A 19,304-nucleotide genomic window follows, 5' to 3' on the forward strand; every position below is an offset into this window, starting at 1 on the left:
GTAGATCTTCTAACATTTGCATGTTCGCACAGTGCCCTGTTTGAGGGTTAAAGAGCCAAGCACCTGTCTTCAGAAGTAAAACAAATGGGGAAATTATGCCCATAAATAAGTTTTTTTTTGTGACTTTCATTCGGTTTTGGGAACCTCAGCAAGTACATCTACATTTCTGCAAAGCATTTTACCCACCCAGACTGCTACATACTCCATTCTTCATATTCATTTATAACTTTAATCACTTGTGTAGAAGCCACATGACTGCCTTCATCAAACAATAAACCAAACTACTCATCATCCTTCCATTGTTGAGTTATAGTGGTTTTGAGGTCACAAATACCCAATTAGAAGGAATGATTAATAAAACCTTATTTTGGCATTTTGTAGTGCATTTGTTAAATGATGCATGAAGAACAGAGGTAGTAACTGCTGCTAAAACGTATGTCAATTCCTCATGATCATACAAACACTGAGTAACACCTGATGTACAGCAGCAGCTCTCAGACTCACTCACATGCTAACGGAAGCTTAAGACTTCAGTCACATGCATCAAGATAGAGCTGCAAACTACTATAGTGTAAATCATTACAACAGGAAAAAAAAGGTCTAATCAATTGCACGTTTATTGCAAAAAAAAAAAAATCAACCAAACTAGAAAAAAATGCATCTTATAGAAGTAGAAATGATAGAGTATAAAAGTGAATAGATAAAATGAATTTTGAACAAAGGCAAGATAAATGAAGTAGAATGCAGGATAGAAAATATAAACACTGTACACACACAAAAAAAAATTGTGCCCATGAATAATAATAAACATTGGCAGTGTACTCTGTTACATGATGATACCTTTTGCTGGTCAAAACTTTTAAAACAATGCCGCACTATTTTAGATCAGTCCAAAGCACAACTTACATTTTTGAAATAATTGGTTAAGAGCAAATATGCTAATTGTTTAAAGAAAACTGTATACATATGCGTTTAGAATAAAGAAGCGAAGTTAATCAAGAGTATCTGCGTGTCCTGCGACTGTGTGTTTAACTGGCGAGCAGCTCACGCTGGCGTTTATCCTTAGTCTTGGCTTTGGCATGTGCACGCTGGGCCAGAACTTTTCCCTCATGACTCTGAGTCGTGCGTGTGACTGTAGAAACACCGTCCACAAACTTGGTCTTGAAGAGAACGTTGGCGTTGGTGAACATGCCGTCTTTCAGCGACACAACCACAAACTAAAAACAAAATAATGAACATATTAAACAACAAATTCATACAATTAAATATTAGTCATATAAATGCTATTTTCTAGAACATTACAGTCTTTAGTGGGAGGGTTTTAACATGAAACCTGAGAGTGTGTGAAGTGTGTGCGCAGCATCTGCCCGATGTTCTGTGTGTGCGAGAGGTCAAGAGCAGCATCCACTTCATCTAGGATGTAGATCGGCGCAGGTTTAAACAGCAGCATGGCCAAAATCAATGAAAGGGCCACCAGTGACCTGGAAAAAGAAACACACAAACATTAAAATACAAGAATTCTCTTATCGGACAAAGGTATTGGGACACCTGATCTTTCCTGCCGTATGTGGTTCTTCTCCACACTGTTACCACAAAGCTGGAGGCATCCAATTGTACAGGACGTCTTTGGATACGGTATAATAAAATTTTGCGTTCACTTGAACTTGGAAACCCAAACCTGTTCCAGCATGGCGATGCCCCTGTATCCAAACTCAACAGAAATCAAACCAGTGTCAGATTCTGGATGTAGTATTTGGATAATATCTATTGCCTGACCTTTGTCCTCCACTCAGTTCTGTCAAATTTTCCTTCCAGGTGTTTCCAAGTGCAACCTTAAACTCCAAGCCATCAAGGACACCACATCCCTCAGGTGGAGCCAAACGAGCATCTGCTCCAGGCAACAGCGTGGAGAATATGGATCCGAAATCCTTATTCACCTACACACACACACATTTCACGTTTGGTCATTTATAGGTTCATGTTCACAACAGGATATTGGTTGTATATAAATTCTAACCTTTTGCCATGCCACGTTGAGCGCCTCGTTCTTTTTCTGGTCCAGCTCTTTGATGGTCTCCAGGATCTTTGCTTTATCGTTCTCAACGATCCTCTTCTTTTTTCTCAGATCGTTATACTGTTAAACAGACACGTTTATGAATATTTCAGATCTGAAAAGTAACAGCGATGTACATCTGATCAGCCACGCCGAGGTGAAAGTTCATACCCGTTCCTCAGCCTCACTGAGCATGTTCATGGCTCTGCGATTGATGTTTCTCTCCAGCTTGTCTTTGGTCTCCTCCAGTCTCTTTAGTCTCTGACCGGCTTCTTTAGGGTTGTTCTCCTTGAAGTCGTACGCGGTGTTGGGTTGGCCGAAGAGATTGCGCTCGGATGAGATCCAGTCGTTCTCGGCCAGCATGCGCGTCACCTACGTGACACACATCATATGTACACCCTCACTAAGGCATGAATAAATCAACATGAGCTTCAGAATTTTCCCCACTGTGGGACGAATAAAGGTATATCTTATTATATACACCAGGGGTTTCCCCTAAAAATCAGGAAAGACCGTGGCACTCTACCAAGGTATATCGATTCCTTTTAAAACAAGTATGCTAATAATGCTGGATGTAAAGAAGCAGACAGACTGCAGGTCTATTGATCAGCTTGTGTAAGTATTTTGTAAGAACAACTCCGAATATGATCTTAATATTTACACAAAATACAGGATTTCTGCAGGTTTCACAAAGTCAAAATTAAAAATTTCCTATATAACAAATTTATTTTTTTCAAGCCAAGGATCACTTAACTTGCACTTCCACATAGCTATAAATTAAATCCGCTTTACGTCTGTGGTACAAGCCGAGAGAGATTTGGGTTAGGGTTAGAGATTTGTACTAATAACAAAAGCTGATTGGCTGTTGCATGTCTGTCTCATTTGTAGTTTTTGTAGTTATTTGTAGCAAAATTAGATTTGGACTAGCGAAAAAAAAGACCATCATGGAAACGACAGCAGCAAAACAAAAACAATCTAAAGTGCTGCGTGAGCATTTCAATGAGCCTTAGAGGTTGCGTTACAAGGACATAAGAAAATTATAACCTGTTTAAAAATTATTTTAAACCTAGAACAGGGAATTCAAGAGTTTTTAAGGCATACAATTTACATTTTAGACTTTAAGACCCTGCAGAAACCCTGAAAATATCTACAGATTATAGTCAATATTTAAAGTGGATGTGGACGACATCCTGCTGTATCAACTGAAACAACCTGCTTTAATGATTATGAATCAGGAGAAAGAGGAAGTGTGTGTGTGCAGGAGTAATCAGAAAGTGGTAATTAGTGATGAGACACCGCACACACCTGCCCCGGTCATGCACTCACCCTAGCGGCAGCATCTGCACTGTCCTTCTTATGCTTGCTGATGTTGTGTTCCAGCTCTTTGATTTTGAGCTGAGCGTCGTTGTTGTGTTCTCGTAACCGGTTGGCTTCTTCACTCTTCCCCTTGATATCTCGCTCTTGGGCCAGGATCACCTCTTTCTGCTGAGTCAGCTGCTCCTGCGCTTTTCGCACCGCATCCTACACACGCATATTTCTTACTTCAGCGTGCAGTCAATCACTTTTCCTCATGTCTTTTTTTCCTCCTGCTATTAATCTCATTCTGAGCATGTAATACTGTTGTATCACTTCACACTTGTATAATCCTTCTCTATAATAGCATATTTGTACCTTATTGGCTGCAACCTCAGTGGTCATTGCACTGATCTGTTCCTGTAAGGCTTTCATCGCCTCGTCCACAGCCTGAATCTGCTGTTCATAACCAGCCTGCTCCCGCTTCAGCTCCTCGAGCTCCAAAGCCACAGCATCAGCTTCCTAGACACACACACACACACACACACACAGAGCAAAGACAGACATTAACACACAAACATATACACATATTATATATATATATATATATATATATATATGCATACATATAAAATATATAATATAATATATTAGGGCTGTCAAAATTAACATGATTTAAATTTGATAAAAAAAATAAATAAATATAAAACAGGTGAAATTAAAACCTTCATCACAACACATTTATTCACAACGTCCTTTCTTTACTTAGATATACAAAAATAAACTCCAGCGAAAATTAATTTTACAGATGCGCCAAGTCTCAAATCAAGCACCAAAATCCGGCAATTAAAACCGTCCGTGTGGAAACAGCAAAAGTTCCATTTGGTGCACTGATGATTTTTGTAATTTAAAACACCATAATTACTTTAAAACATTTACAAGAATATTTTGTCTTCATGCGCTATGTTGAATATGATTTCACTAAAAAATAAACACACATTTGCATAAAGCATCCATTTGTCGTCCATGCCCACGTTGATTAGAGTATTAAAATCTCTCTCTCACTCAATGTCTGGCCAACAATAATATAAAGTGCATTTAAAGGAACCCCCTAAAAAAGACAAGGTGGTACAACAATGTAACTGCTAGAACCACAATGATTTTGGTTTAGAAATAATGGTACCTGTTGTCTCTCTTTTAGTCTCTTGTTAAATGCATCTGCTTTGCTTTTTGCCTGGTTGAGTTTCTGCTGCGCTGCTTTCAGCTCTTTCTCCCGCTCTGCCTCGGCATTCTTCATCTTGTTCTCCAAGACTTTGTACTTTTCGTCTGCTTTCTTCTGCACCTCCTTCGTCTTCTTCAGCGTCTCCTCGCTTTCCTCTAAACGCAGGAAAATGAAACTTGACTCAGAAATTTAATTGAAACAAAAAGTAAAATCGATAGCAAACTAGATCGAATCATTTGGTATGTCATGACGGGTACATTACAATGTACTGCATTATTAATGTACATTATAGCATTAAAGTGATGAATATGATCAGAATATCTGATTGATCAACATGCAGCTTCCACAGACTTGACAGATTCTGTTCAAGTGTGTATATACACGTATACATACCAATGGTCTTGCGGAGGTTCTCAAGCTCCTCCTGTTGTTTGTGGAAGGAGCTTTGTTGGAGTTTGGTTTCCAGGATCTGAGCTTCTTCAGTTTTCAGGTCCAGCTGCTGCTTCAGATGACGATACCTTTCAGAGAAAAATTTAACGGCTCATTCTTTCAGATAGACAGACAGACGAGTGTGTCTAGGCTTTCCACATAGACGAAACACAAATCTGTTAGCTAGTCATAAATAAATAAATTATTTATGATAGCTGCTTGTCTATACTTCATGGGGAAAAAATAAATAAATAAATCACCACATGGTCAAGATCATCACTTCACCTTACAGCTCACTGAAAATAAACTGGAACGTTTTGAAGGGATTTAAAATGCTTACTTTTCAGCGGTTCCCTTGAGGCTGCCGAGTTCCTGTTCCACCGTAGAGAGCTCTGCCTCTTTGGCCCTTAATTTGTCTTGTACTTCCTTCACCTCAGCCAGCTTAGAGAGCACCGAGGCTGTCTGAGCTCGAGCGCCTAAACACAAGGTACACGTTAGTTATCTAGAAAAGAACCTTTCAGTGAGCACCTACAGCACATTCTCTCCAGCGCTCACCTCCAGTCAGCGTTCCCTGTGGATCGAACACGTCTCCACCGAGGGTCACGGTTTTGGTGCTGACACCTTTATCGAAAGCAACTTTCTTGGCGTTGTCCAGAGTATCGCACACCAGCGTGGTTCCGAAAACGTACTCCATGGCTTTACGCAACTCAGACGGGTAACCCACGAGAGACAGAGCCGTGTGAACGTTATCCTCTCCCACCTTACACAGTTAGACAAAAATATTATCTCTGCTGGCAAAAGTACAGAAATATTCAACCCAATGAAAATGGTTGTTATATTTAAAAGGTTCATTACAATGTTTTTGGCTGTGCGAACTACTCCATCATCGAGGGTTCGTGCAGAGATCTTGTTCAAGGGGATGATGGTGTATCTGCGTTTCAATTCACCCTTTTCCAGAAGTTTCTTTCCGGTTACCTGAAAAATCATTTTAAACACTTTTGAGCAACCAAAATAAAAAAAAATTAAAAAAAGAGTAAAGCAAGTACATAAACTCTAAGCTGGCAGTTCATAGAGTCCAGCTCTCTCTGGGTAAAAAGAATTTCAGAACAGTCAGTTTCAAACTCACCTCGGTATCTACCACTACGTTATAGAGCCGACCCCCTGCCACCACTTCCAGAGCTGTGGCGTTACACACGTCAGTCACCGTGAAGAGGTTCGCCACCAGACCCTTGACTTTACTGGGGTCCCAGTTCTTCTCAGGATTCCTGCAAAATCACAACACATGAATTCAAATCCAAACGGAGACAATCAAACTATCATCAGATCAGGAGATAAGATGCCTTCCAGTAAAGAACAAGTGATACAACATCGGTATTGTGGAACACCGTGTCAAAACACACTTTTCTGTGATACCGTGCTTGTATTCAGGAGGCCAAACAGTCTCATTAGGCAATTTTGAAAATACCACCTGTGGATTTTACTTTATTTATTTATTTAAACTCATCTCAAAAATGTATGCTAATCTAAGCTATCCCGTTCATGTGACACATGACTGCTCTGTGCATTTATGAAATTATTTAAAAAAAAAGCAATATCGTGACTCATGATCTGTACGGATAAACTGTGATCCGTTGCACCCCTAATATCTATATATCATTAAACATTTCACACATTATACAAATCTATATAAAGACCATGTTATGATATAGTTTAGGGGTGGAAGATATGACAATGTCATCGTTTGCGTTCCATCCACAAGTACTTACGAGTATTCAAAGCGCAGGTTAGGAAAACGTCCCATGAAGGACTCGTATTTCTCCCGTAGGTTGTTAAATTCACGAGATAGCTGCCTTTTCTTTTCAATCAAATGCTCCTCTCGACCATCTGAGAAACAAGCAAGTGTTAGTATCAAACAAACACTGAGCGATTAACAAAAGGACAACAGCAAGTTAATCGAAACCTTCATAGTTGAGTTTCTCGAGTTCGGCCTGCAGTTTGTCTCTGCCTTTCTGCACAGCTTCAAAAGCATCCTGGTCTTTTTTATATCCGCTGTCCATCTTCTTCACCTGGGCCTGCTTGCTTTTCAGCTCTTGCTGAGCATGCTTCAGCTTCATTTGGGCCTAATAAAAGACACAAAAAGCATTTTTATTATTATTAAGAACAACTTTTGTACACAAGTTCAATCTGTGGTTTGGTGAAAATGTTACCTGCTTGGCCTCCGTCTCTGCTTTGCTCATGTCGTTCTTGCAGGTCATCATTTGACCCGCCAGCGTAGCCGCCTCACCGTCCTCATTGGCGGAGAGGCCGGCAGACACGGCCTTGAAGTGCTGCTGGGCCGCCTCCAGTTCCTCTGCGTCCTTCTGCCCCTCCTCCTGCACGGCCCTCAGCCGCTCCCCCGCCTTTGCCACCTCGCCTTCTTTCGCTGACAACACCTTCTTGTCCTTGTAAAAGAAAGCAATGTTGGGTTTAAAACCTGTACAGCAGAACCCCGGTGTTAAGCTAATGCAATATATGATTGATAAAAATTGCATTGCAAACTGTGACTCTCATACTGACCCATATTTTGCTGCAAAAATAGTGAACTAGTGAGGGCCATGGGCCTTCCACATTGACAGAAATCAAGAAAATGTCAATACAGATACATTACCTCTTCCATGTTTTTGATGAGTTCTTTCCTTTTCTTAATCTCATCCTTAAGATTTTGCTTCTTTAGATCGAGAGCACTCTGAGCTTTAGTGTCCACTCGCTGGGCCTCAGCCACAGTATCCTCCAGAGTTTTGAGAACACCTGCCACTTCCTACACACACACACACACACACACACACACACACACACACATCACAGTGCTGCACATTTTCAAATATAATTGTTGTCTAATTCAATAATTTTCAATTAAAACACGTTCTCGTTTTAGAGTTACAATCTAAACCTGCCATTGTACGTGTGAGACACTTCATGTATTCCACAAAGAAAGACGGTGATTACGTTTATAACATTATGCTTATGGAATCTGTCCGCTGCTACTTTACCTTGTCCCTGCTCTTCTCCAGCACTTTAATCTCTTCACTGAGCTCACGGATGCGGTCGGCGTTCTTCTGCATGCTGCTCTGGAGCTCGCTGATGGAACTCTGCATCAGCTGCAGGTCCTCAGCCGACTTTAATTTGGTCTCTTCAGCACACACGAACTGCCACGCAACGTACAGCCGGCTCAGGTGCTCGATCTCGCGCATCAGCTTCTGGTACTCCAAATAGGAAGCGCGCTCCTGCAGTGTGTTTTTTTACGGAGGGGAGAGAATGATGATGAACTCGCTGTTTGGGAGAATTAAATCAAATTACTAAGCCTAATAAAAAAGTTTAGTAACCTCTTTCAGTTTCTCCATAGCAGGGGTGATCTCCTCATCCAGGATCTACAGGGGTCAAAACACACAAAGCAAATAAAGTGCAACTCATGAAACAGGTGGAAAAAGACAATAAAGAAAAGAAGGAAAAAAAAAAAAAGCACACCGTCTGAATCTCTTTCAGTTTCGCGTCTTTTTTTTCAATGGTTTTCTGAGCGCTGATCTTCTTGCACTCATACATCCTGGTACCAGCGGCCTCTTCAATCATGGCCAGAATCTAGACCATATTAAAGATTTTACTCACAATATACCATATATTTTTATTTTTCAAATAAAGAAGTATTTACATACAAATAGTAAAAAAAACCAAGGCATTTAAGCAGTTAAAAAAAGCAAACAGATGAATTCACCACCTCACCTCTGGGGGTTTCATATTCAAGACCTTAGTGATTCTCCCCTATTTAAAAATAAATCAATAAATAAAAATACATTAAAACCAATTCACACCCTTCAGTTTGCAAGACAATGTGGAAAATAAAAATAAACATATTACCTGCATTATGAGGAAATGTGGATTGTTGACATTCAACCCGACGGAGCAGAACAGATCCTGGACACGCATGTTGTTTGCGTTCACGCCGTTGATGAGATACTTATTCCGCCCACCGATCACAACCTGTAATAAAACGCACAGGAGGTTTATTGACTACAGTTTAGAGCATCAGCAGCAGTTAAAGCTGTAAAGTCGGAGTGGTCAGTGGCTGAACAAGTCTTTTATAGTTTTTGAGACATATGTTTCTTTTATTTTATATGCAACAAACTGAACAGCTCTGGGATGAACTGGATAACGAGGTCAGAAAGAAATCTCCAACTAATGCAGATGACATTATGCAAGTTGTATAAGAGGCATAGCAAAGTATTTCAGCTGAAAGTTTTGAGAAACAAACTGCCCCGGATTCCAAGAGTGTATAAAGTTGTTATTCATGCTAAGGATTTTTTTTTAAAAATAGAAATAGAGCTTAACATCTGTACATTAAAAAATTCAGTCAAAAATGTTTTGATTGTTACATGACCAGGTGTTTATACTTGTATTTATTTTCACAGGCATGTGTGCATCACGGCTTTAAACTGGTTTTTCTATACATTAGAAACTCACCTGTCTAGTGATAGTGATCTCGTCATGGGTCTCAAACCCCAGTGGGCTCTGTTTTTTGTTCGAGTTGTCGAAAGTGATGGACACTGTGGCTTTAGTGATTCCAGCAAGGCCATTTTTGTAGACTAAATCTTGGAGATTTGATGCTCTGACCTGAAGATAAACAGAAAGCACAAAAACAGCACCAGGTCATAAATCTTTGAATGGGAACACTACATTCAGAAGCACTGGCTTGCATTCTAATATATATTTTTTGTCCATGAACGTGTAATAATTATTGCCAGTATTCTGCTTTAATCACATCACGTGTTGCTGTAAGACCAGCAGAAATGAACATAGTAGCAAATCCATGTTGCTTTAACCGATCAGACTGGCGTGTCATTTTCACGCCCTTTGGCATCTATAGAAAACTGCACAATCTCAAATATATCAGTGTGGATTTAATAGCTGTTTATTTCATCCCACAATATCTGACAGACGATTGACTGATTTGGTCACATATTTACAAGACAAGCAGGACAGCATGAGGAAAGTCTCAAAAGCTAAATAAATAAATAAAGAGTTGTTAAGCTTATTCATAAAGCATTTCTACACTTGCATTTTCTTTCTTGTTGACTTTGAACACAAACCCACAATTTGCCTAGAAAAAAAAGAGGATTAGGAGGATAATATTGATGCTTCTGCTGGAGATGATGTATGTGGAGGTGCAGTTGTGGCTCCAGTGAAAGGAGACGTGTTGAATTGTGTGTATTGGGTTTCTTGCTTTAGTAAAAGTACAGCATTTATTCTTACTGTATGAGATTCCTGTTCTGTTATACTGCATTTCTCTATAATATTGGTAGTTTCTATAACCGTGGTGTCACAATGAGGGTATTAAAAGGTGGACTGATCACCACTGAAGACCTCGGTGTGAAATATATCTATCTATAGATCGATAATAGACAGATAGACTCAAAGTTTAGGTGTTATAAATGGTCTATAAAGGAAAAATAAGAGATTTGACGCTTTTCTTTTACTGTCAGTGGGAGGAAGAAGGTTGCTATGGTGTTAGCTAGCTGACAGAGCAGAGCAGATGATGCAGTGTTAGCAGGGGAGCAGGTTAGATGTTCTCCTCACCTGTGATAAGTTAGTAATACCGAGCAGGAAGCAGATCGAGTCGAGGATGTTGGACTTGCCGCTGCCGTTGAGGCCGGTGATGGCGTTAAACAGCGGGTCAAAGCCGTTAATCTCCGTCCTCTCCGCGTAGGACTTAAAGCCCTCCAAAATGATAGACTTTATATACATTTCGAGTCCTGGCCAAACCTGTATCCCAAAGTAAAGGAGAGAGACAAGCCGGAAAATCCAACAGGAGAGAATAATAATAGACCTGAATTCTCTTCCTCTTCCTCCTCATGTGAACGCGGCTCAATCAAAACTCAAAAATCGGCGCCAAACAACTCTCCACTTCCGTTAACTCTTCTTCAGTGGTGATCCGGCGAGTCGCGGTGTAAACGTTTATACTGCCACCTAGTGTACATTATGCGCAAAAGCACCAAATCGCCCAACCTCACTGTCATTCAACTCAAGAACATTGAGGATGGATTCGGACTGTAATTAATATAAAAAAAAAGCCTCAGGACCTCAATTTGCTTTAACAGTTCTGAATTTCATTGTCTAACACTAAACAGTAAACTTCAACAATAATAGAACTGTAATGAATGGACAATCAGTGCCACCCAGATGAAGATGTTCCCTTTTGAGTTTAAAACCTCTCAAGGTTTCATCCTTATGATGTCTCAGGAAGTTTTTTATATCTTAACTTTCTCTACAAAGCTGCTTTGGGACAATGACTATAGTTAAAAGCACTATACAAATAAAACTTAATTGAATTATTCGGTTTCAAATCATGATGTAATCATATCGGCCTGCATTTAAAATGAGTCTACACACTCCACTAACTCCCCCTTTTTCTCCTCTTCCTCATCCTCATATGTTTGCCTTTATTAATCATTACAACCAAAAAATGGGTCTATTTGCGACTGGGTGTCCAGATATTAAGCATGAATTGTCTAATTTGTCATCAGAATGTCCATAAAGTATTTTATTGCCATTTAAACTGTTGGATTGCTCTAGAAAGAAAAAACAACAATAAAAATAACAGAAGAAAATGCAGCAGTGTTCAAAAACATTTTATTAATTTATATATCTCAGAATTACAACAATACACAGCACAAATACCACTATTTTTTGTTCCAGGACCCAAAGACCTTTGAAGGCAAGGTCAAGGACCAAACTTTCAGGCTTAGGTCAAATTATACTTTGTATAACCATAACAAAATCTACTGGATATATGGAAGGATGTGGGGAATTGACAAAAGACAGTGTGCAATTTTTTGAGTGCAAACCTTTGAATCTTCCTGTGTTGCTCCTGTTCCTTCCTGTCCCAAATAATGCACATTAACCTAATCTGAATATTGTTACATATTGAATATTGTGTGTGTGTGTGTGTGTGTGTGTGTGTCTATATTATATATATATATATATATATGCCCTGTCATCTAAAAATGTAAACATACTAGTGTAAGTACACTAGTATGTTTACATTTTTAGATGACAGGGCAGTAAAAATATTCTTGTAAATGTTTTAAAGTAATTATGGTGTTTTAAATTACATAAATCATCAGGACACCAAACGGAACTTTTCCTGTTTCCACACGGACGGTTTTAATTGCCGGATGTGTGCATTATAGTAGATTTTGGTGCTTGATATGAGACTTGGCATATCAGTAAAACAAATGTTTAGTGATTAAAAATAATTGTGGCGAAATTTGTGTTACATTGAAGGTTTTAATGTCTCCTCTTTTATATTTATTAATATATATATTTTTAATAAAAATGGTCAAACAGAAATGTGTGCTGCATTAGTTGCGTATTAATTAAATGAGTGCCCTTATAATAAATTTGCGTTAACGCATTTTGACATATTCGACATATATATATATAAATATAAATTACTTAGTACACTTTTATATTAATGAACTCTTTCTGATTTTATAAGTTGACTGACGGATGCTATTTTTAGGACAAAGCTAAGTACTGAGTATTGATATCTTTTCTAGCATGCACCTTTAAAAAGCAGATCAGTACTATTTTTAATCATCACTGTTAAGGCTTTCAGTTTAGGAAATGAATGATAACAGCATTAATGATTCACTTCATTCAGATCAACATTATATATAAATAATTTCATGGTGTCCTGGGAAAACCCATAGGAATTCTCAGTAGCTGGACTTAACAGCCAAACAACAAAGATGAGTTGCATTTTTTTTTGCTATTTATAACATGCTCTGTCACATTGCATTTAAGAAATTATAAATATATAGTTCAGAATGGTATCTGAACCCAGGAGATGCATGAGAATATCATGGTAAATACAGTATATAGACAAAAGCTTGTTGATACCTAAGCATAAGACTTGTATGTGCTTTTTGAACATCTTATTCCACATTTCGTCCACATTTGCTGTTATAATAACATCCGCTTTTCTGGGAAGATTTTACACTAGATTTTGAATTGCACTTGTGAAGAAAAGTCAGGTACTGATGTAAATGAGGTGAGGAGGCCTGTGGTGTGGTCAGTGTTTCAGTTCATTTCAAAGATGTTCAATAGTGTTGAAGTCAGAGCTCTATAGCTGGCCACTCAAGATCTTCCACTCCAACACATGTAAAGTATGAAGCTGTCTTTATGCACAGGAAAACTGTCAAAATGGAATAGGTTTGTTTCTCCTAGTTTAACTAAAGGGAAAATATAATGCTAATGCATCCAAAGACATGTATGCCTCCAGGTTTGTGGTATCAGCTCAGGAAAGAATCACGTATGGCTGAAAAATCACATGTCCGAATACTTTTGTCCAAATAGTGTATACTGTAATTGAAGGCAAGGCTAAGGATAGACAACTTTTCATGGGCATTTATAATGTTTCATAATAAATTAATTTCCAGTTTAAGTATATGTAAGGTAAATCAATCAAATGCAGGAGCTTTTAGACTAGCAGTGTGGTGGTGTGTCTGTGGAATTGACCCGAGATTGATATATGTGCAAAAGAGTACATTGTAGAACAATTCATAGAAGCCTGTCATTTTTCTAAACTTCACATAGTACAAGGTCATCATTAAGCCTGAGAAGGGTTTCCTCAGCTTTCTACCAAACTTTGCATTATGATGATGATGATGGATTTGTTCATGTTCTCTGTATAAGAGTCAGGAGCAGGAGTCCAATGTCTCAAACCCCTTCCTAAGGCACAGGACACAAAGAGAGACACACCAGGTTGAAAGCATAGAAGCAGATCCGCATTAGGACCATGCAGTCACCTCTGCTCGAGTATATGGATGTCGGCTTGATGTACGTCCAGTCAAAGTTCCGAACGTGTAGTCCAGTGTGCTGACGGGAGTCGCTAAGTGCAACAAGACTGCGAGCCAGGCAGTACTTTGCAGCACAGTTCACTGCTTTTACAGAACGCACCGTGTCGAAGTGCATCAGGAAACAAGGGTCGTCCTATAAGAAAAAAAGAAAACAAAAAATGGCGCAGATTGAAAGTCAAACCCATTAGCAATGTATTAGGTTTTATTACATCATACACTGCAAATAGATTCTACTTGCATCATTTTGAATGAAAAAAAAAACCACATTGAACAACTTTTAACACCTAACCTACAATTTATTTAGTAACATGTTGGTCTATTTATATTTCTTACATCATCCAAATGCCGTTTGACCACCAGCTGATAGTGAAAGCAGTGGGATTTAATCCACGCTTCATCTCTAATACGATCGATGCAGCGGCACTTTAGCCTGTCAAATTCGCTAACCTTCTTTCACCTGCTTAAACAGAACTTTAAGCACTACTACACTAATCATCTTATAGATAAACAGTCACAACTGTAACTCAACACATTGTTATCATATAACTGTGCTGCACACGCATTGATATGACAACAAACCTTAAACTAAACATTACTGAGAAGCTCCTGGTTTTAGGAGCTGACAGTGAAGCCTCCAGGTTATCACATGGGTGTGAGATCTGTCAAAGCAGTTTATATGCAGATCTTACCTTAAGGTCTGCATATAAACTAAAGCAATCCTTAGACAGAGCTTTTCATTCATCCTTGGTATTTTTTTTATCTGACTAAATTTACAACTATGGAATATCAAATAAATAAATATATATAATATATAAAATAAATCATCCTGTGATTAAGAGTCAAGAATGTCAAAAATCAAAAAGGAAAAGTCGAAATTCAATGAAGTCAAATTTGTGTTTGAGAAATTTAAATGGTGTTTTAGTCGTGTTTTAGTTGTTTGTGTGTTTTTTTGTGAGTAGTCTCAGCAGTGTTTGAGTTGTTTGAGCGATGTTTGATTTTTTGATGCAATGTTTGAGTTGCTGCCCGGTGTTTGAGTTGTTTGGAGCAGTGTTAGAGTTGTTGGTTTATTGTTTGAGTTATTAGAGCAGTGTTTGACTTTTTGGAGCAGTGCTTGAGTTGTTGGAGCGGCGTTTGAGTTGTTGGAACAGCATTTGAGTTGTTGGAGTAGTGTTTGAGTTGTTAGAGCGGTGTTTGATTTTTTTGAGTGGTGTTTGAGTTGTTGGAGCAGTGTTTGAGTGGTTGAAGTGATGTTTCAGTGGTTTTAGCAGAGTTTGGGTTGTTGGAGCAGTGTTTGAGTTTTTGGAGTGTTGTTTAAGTGGTTGTAGCTGTGTTTTAATTGCTGAAGCTGTGTTTCAGTCGTTTGAATGCCCCTGATACATCTTGCATATCTTGCCACTAAGGTATTCACCAATACTTATGGCTGAAACATAAAAGCATCGGATTTAAGATGCCCAGTTTTCTTACCGTGTCAGGATCCCTCCCATCCAGAATGGTCAGTTCTTCAAGAGTCCACACCTCCGTTCTTATGTACTGATCTTCCAGTCCAAGACGCCGTGATTTCTTACTTTTGACAGGACGAAATTTCTCACATCGCACCACTGAGATCAGAACTTGTTTGCTCTTAGATTCTACAAACAGAAACATGCTAAATTTTATCCAGATCTTTTTTTTCTTCATGTAATCAATTAAAATTATAAATAGGCTGGGAAGCAGGGTTGGGAAGAACATCATTAAACATGTTAGAAGAAAACCAAAAGGTACAGGTTCATATTTTTGATTGATTATTAATTATATGATAAGATTAGCGAAATCATGAAGCCTTAAAGCTGAACCCTTTTATGTAGAATCCTACAAATGACCTTTTTTACAAACAAAATAAATTTGTATTAAAAATTATCAGAAGAGACGTTTATAAATATTTAGAAAAATAAAATAAAATACCAGCATATACTGCATTTTATATCAAAAATGTATATTGAGCATTTTTTTTAGCATGTATAAAAGGCTACAGATATTTGTGTCAAAGAAGAGAGACACTGAAATAACTTATAATTTCATTACAATTCTAAAAAAAAAATTCACCCAAATACAAATGTAACCATTTTAAGCCATATAAATTAAAGCCATACAAATTTATAAGACATAAGCCAGGTGTCTTACCGGACACACAGAGGAAATGCCGTCCACTTTGTTCCTCCTCAATCTCAATAAACACCACCAGTTTCTGTTTTTCTGGTCTGAACAAGACACGCTGCATCTCTTCTTTTAACAGTGATGACATCTCCGAGATAAAAAGGAAAATAAGCAGCTTTTTTATTGAATATTTAATAATTGAATAAATTGGGAAAAGCCAAATTAGGCTTGCTCCAGGTTTGCATAGGATAACTGTGTGTCGTTATTGTCCTGCCTCTTGTGCCTTTCTCTCTCTCTCTCTCTCTCTCTCTCTCTCTCTCTCTCTCTCCCCACGTCTCCCCTTTGCCTGAGCTTCATAAGTTCTCAAGTAGCATCTTCCCCCTTAACTCTCCATTATAAAAGCAGCGATTAAAGACCAGTTGCTCTGAGACCACTCAGAATATTTTTTGCGGCGCTATCAACCATAAAGGCCCAATTTGTAGTCGATTTAGGAATGCATAATTTATGTCTATGAAATTCGTTCACACAAGTGCACACACCCACTCTTCCACTTCTTAAAAGTGTATACACACAAAAGCCAGAGGCATTTATTATTGTTGGGAAAAGATAATCAATAGCTTCCTGTGTGAAGATGTCAGATGCCACTGAACAGATGCCAAATAACCGAGTTTCAGCTGGAAACGGCGCTGGATTAGATTGGTCCTGTTTTGTGTAAGGAAAGACCCAGGGTAAAGTGCCACAGGAGATCCTTAGAGATTTGACCAAAGTGGTTTCACTTTATTTAAAATGGAAGAAAAGCACTCACACACACACACACACACACACACACACACACACACACACACACACACACACACACACACTATTATATATCAACAAACAAGTAACCTCATAAGAAACAATGTTTGAATGATACATTATCTGAACAAAATTATTGGGACACCTGACTTTTCCAGTCATACGCGTGTCCTCCACAACTAAGTTGGGGCAGACAATTGTATTGAATGTCTTTGGATGCAGTAGCATTACATTTTTCCGTCACTTGAACTAGGAGACCTAAACATGTTCCAGCATGGCAATGCCCCTGCCCACAAAACCAGCTTAATTAAGATATGCTTACATAAGTTGGAGTGAACATGGTTGGACCTGAACATTACTGAACACTTTTGGGATGAATTGGAACATTAACTGCACCTCAGGCCTCCTCACCTACATCACGGGTCCATAAAGTGTATTTTTATAAATCTAACCTTTTAAAAGCAAATGCAAATAGGTGACATTAGTGATATACTTACTAAAATAATGCTCTTCATCCATCAATAAAGGACTAATAAATTGTTCTAATTTATTCATTTGTTTGTATGTTTTTCATTATTATTCCAGTTATTTATTTCCAAATGCATAAAAAAACATGTCAGGATGACCATTCCTCAATCCGGGCTACATCACACTAGTGCCTAGTTTTTTGTTCGTTTGTTTGTTAGTTTGCAATTTTTATTGATGTTTTTTGATAAATTGCCTTGCTTAGTTTCCCAAAATATGAACACACTAGCCTCATTTAAATCATTGCCTCCATGTCCAGGCAGTTACTAAATATGAACAACATTGAATTTTTCCAGCAAGTGTCATATCGTCTCTGTATCTACTTCGGTTTTCTTCTACTTGTGTGAAAGTTGATCTCGTTTATGATGGAAGGAGAATTGAGGTATATAAAGGCCACTGTAACATATTTTCTGATTTGATATCTAACAGAAATATTGTTTGCTACAGTGAGATTTGAGAAAAATAATAAATCACTGTACAAAAAAACCCCCAACAATTTTATTATATATATATATATATATATATATATATATATATATATATATATATATATATATATACATACATACATACAGGTATTTTAATAAATTTGAATATAATTAAAAAGTTGATTTATTTTAGTGATTCAATACAAAAAGTGAAACTCGGATATTCTATAGATTTATCACACACAGACTGATATAGTTCAAGTGTTTATTTCTTTTAATTTTGATGATTTTGGCTCACATTTAACAAAAACCCACCAATTCACATCACAAAAATGTTTAATACTTCATAAGACCAATCAAAAAAACATTTTAAGTGAATTGTTGGCCTTCTGAAAAAGTATGTTTATTTACTGTACTCAATATTACATGTACTCAATACTTGGTAGGGGCTCCTTTTGCTTTAATTACTGCCTCAATTCAGCATGGCATGGAGGTGATCAGTCTGTGGCACTGCTGAGGAGGTATGGAAGCCCAGGTTTCTTTCACAGTGGCCTTCAGCTCATTTGCATTTTTTGGGCTCTTGTCTCTCATTTTCCTCTTGACAATAATGCATAGATTCTCTATGGGGTTCAGGTCTGGTGAGTTTAATGGCCAGTCAAGCACAATAACACCATGATCATTTAACCAACTTTTGGTGCTTTTGGCAGTGTGGATAATGAAATCAGCATCTTCATAAATCTGGTCAGCAGGGGGAGGCATGAAGCGCTCAAAAAAACTTGCTGGTAGACAGCTGTGCTGACCTTGGACTTGATATAACACAGTGGACCAACACTAGCAGATGACACGACTCCCCAAACCACCACTGACTGTGACAAGCAACACTGGTCTTACCCTCCATTTCCAGGGTGTCAGTGAACGTCTTCTGGACAACTGTCAAGTCAGCAGTCTTTCCCCATGATTGTGTAGCCTGAACCAAACTTAGAAACCATTTAAAGGCTCAGGAAACCTTTGCAGGTGTTTGGATTTAATTAGCTGAATAGAGTGAGACACAACGAGTCTCCAATATTAAACTTTTTCATAATTTTTATATTTTCTGAGATTGTGAATTTTGGGGGTTTTTTTAGCTGTAAGGCATAATCATCAAAAAAATAAAAATAAATAAAAACTTGAAATATATCAGTGTGATGAATGTATATAATATACAAGTTTCACTTTTTGTATTGAATTACTAAAATAAATCAACTTTTAATGCTATTCTAATTTATTTAGATGCACCTGTATATATATACACACTGAACAAAATTATAAAACAATTTAGTTTTGCCCCATTTTTCATGTGCTGAACTCAAAGATCTAAGACTTTTTCTATGTAGACAAAAGGCCTATTTTTATCAAATATTGTTCACAAATCTGTCTAAATCTGTGTTAGTGAGCAGACCAGCCTAAAGCACACCTGTGCAATAATCATGCTGTCTAATCAGCATCTTGATATGCATCACCTGTGAGGTCGATGGATTTTCTCGGCAAATGAG

At 38.0% G+C, this 19,304-nt stretch overlaps 2 protein-coding genes across 2 annotated transcripts; both read right to left on the minus strand.

Moving 5' to 3' along the window:
• Window positions 1-599: 599 nt before the first annotated feature.
• On the minus strand, window positions 600-10,932 carry smc2 (structural maintenance of chromosomes 2). Its single transcript, XM_046842879.1, has 24 exons — window positions 10,605-10,932; window positions 9,492-9,641; window positions 8,889-9,011; window positions 8,754-8,792; window positions 8,502-8,612; window positions 8,360-8,404; window positions 8,027-8,260; window positions 7,645-7,794; window positions 7,205-7,438; window positions 6,958-7,117; window positions 6,764-6,881; window positions 6,124-6,262; window positions 5,853-5,972; window positions 5,553-5,757; window positions 5,338-5,473; window positions 4,962-5,086; window positions 4,530-4,723; window positions 3,725-3,868; window positions 3,380-3,574; window positions 2,225-2,425; window positions 2,018-2,134; window positions 1,777-1,937; window positions 1,334-1,481; window positions 600-1,217 (listed from the first exon to the last, which is right to left on the minus strand). The coding sequence occupies exons 1-24, from the start codon at window positions 10,770-10,772 to the stop codon at window positions 1,029-1,031; spliced, it is 3,606 nt and encodes a 1,201-aa protein (XP_046698835.1). The 5' UTR covers window positions 10,773-10,932; the 3' UTR covers window positions 600-1,028.
• A 2,828-nt stretch (window positions 10,933-13,760) lies between these two features.
• exoc1l (exocyst complex component 1 like) lies at window positions 13,761-16,169 on the minus strand. The gene is made up of 3 exons (XM_046843537.1): window positions 16,049-16,169; window positions 15,353-15,516; window positions 13,761-14,021 (listed from the first exon to the last, which is right to left on the minus strand). Exons 1-3 carry the CDS (start codon window positions 16,167-16,169, stop codon window positions 13,761-13,763), a joined length of 546 nt encoding a protein of 181 aa, XP_046699493.1.
• Window positions 16,170-19,304: the final 3,135 nt, after the last annotated feature.

Source organism: Silurus meridionalis, chromosome 28 (assembly GCF_014805685.1).
Source record: "Silurus meridionalis isolate SWU-2019-XX chromosome 28, ASM1480568v1, whole genome shotgun sequence".
In the NCBI taxonomy this organism is placed as follows: Eukaryota; Metazoa; Chordata; class Actinopteri; order Siluriformes; family Siluridae; genus Silurus; species Silurus meridionalis.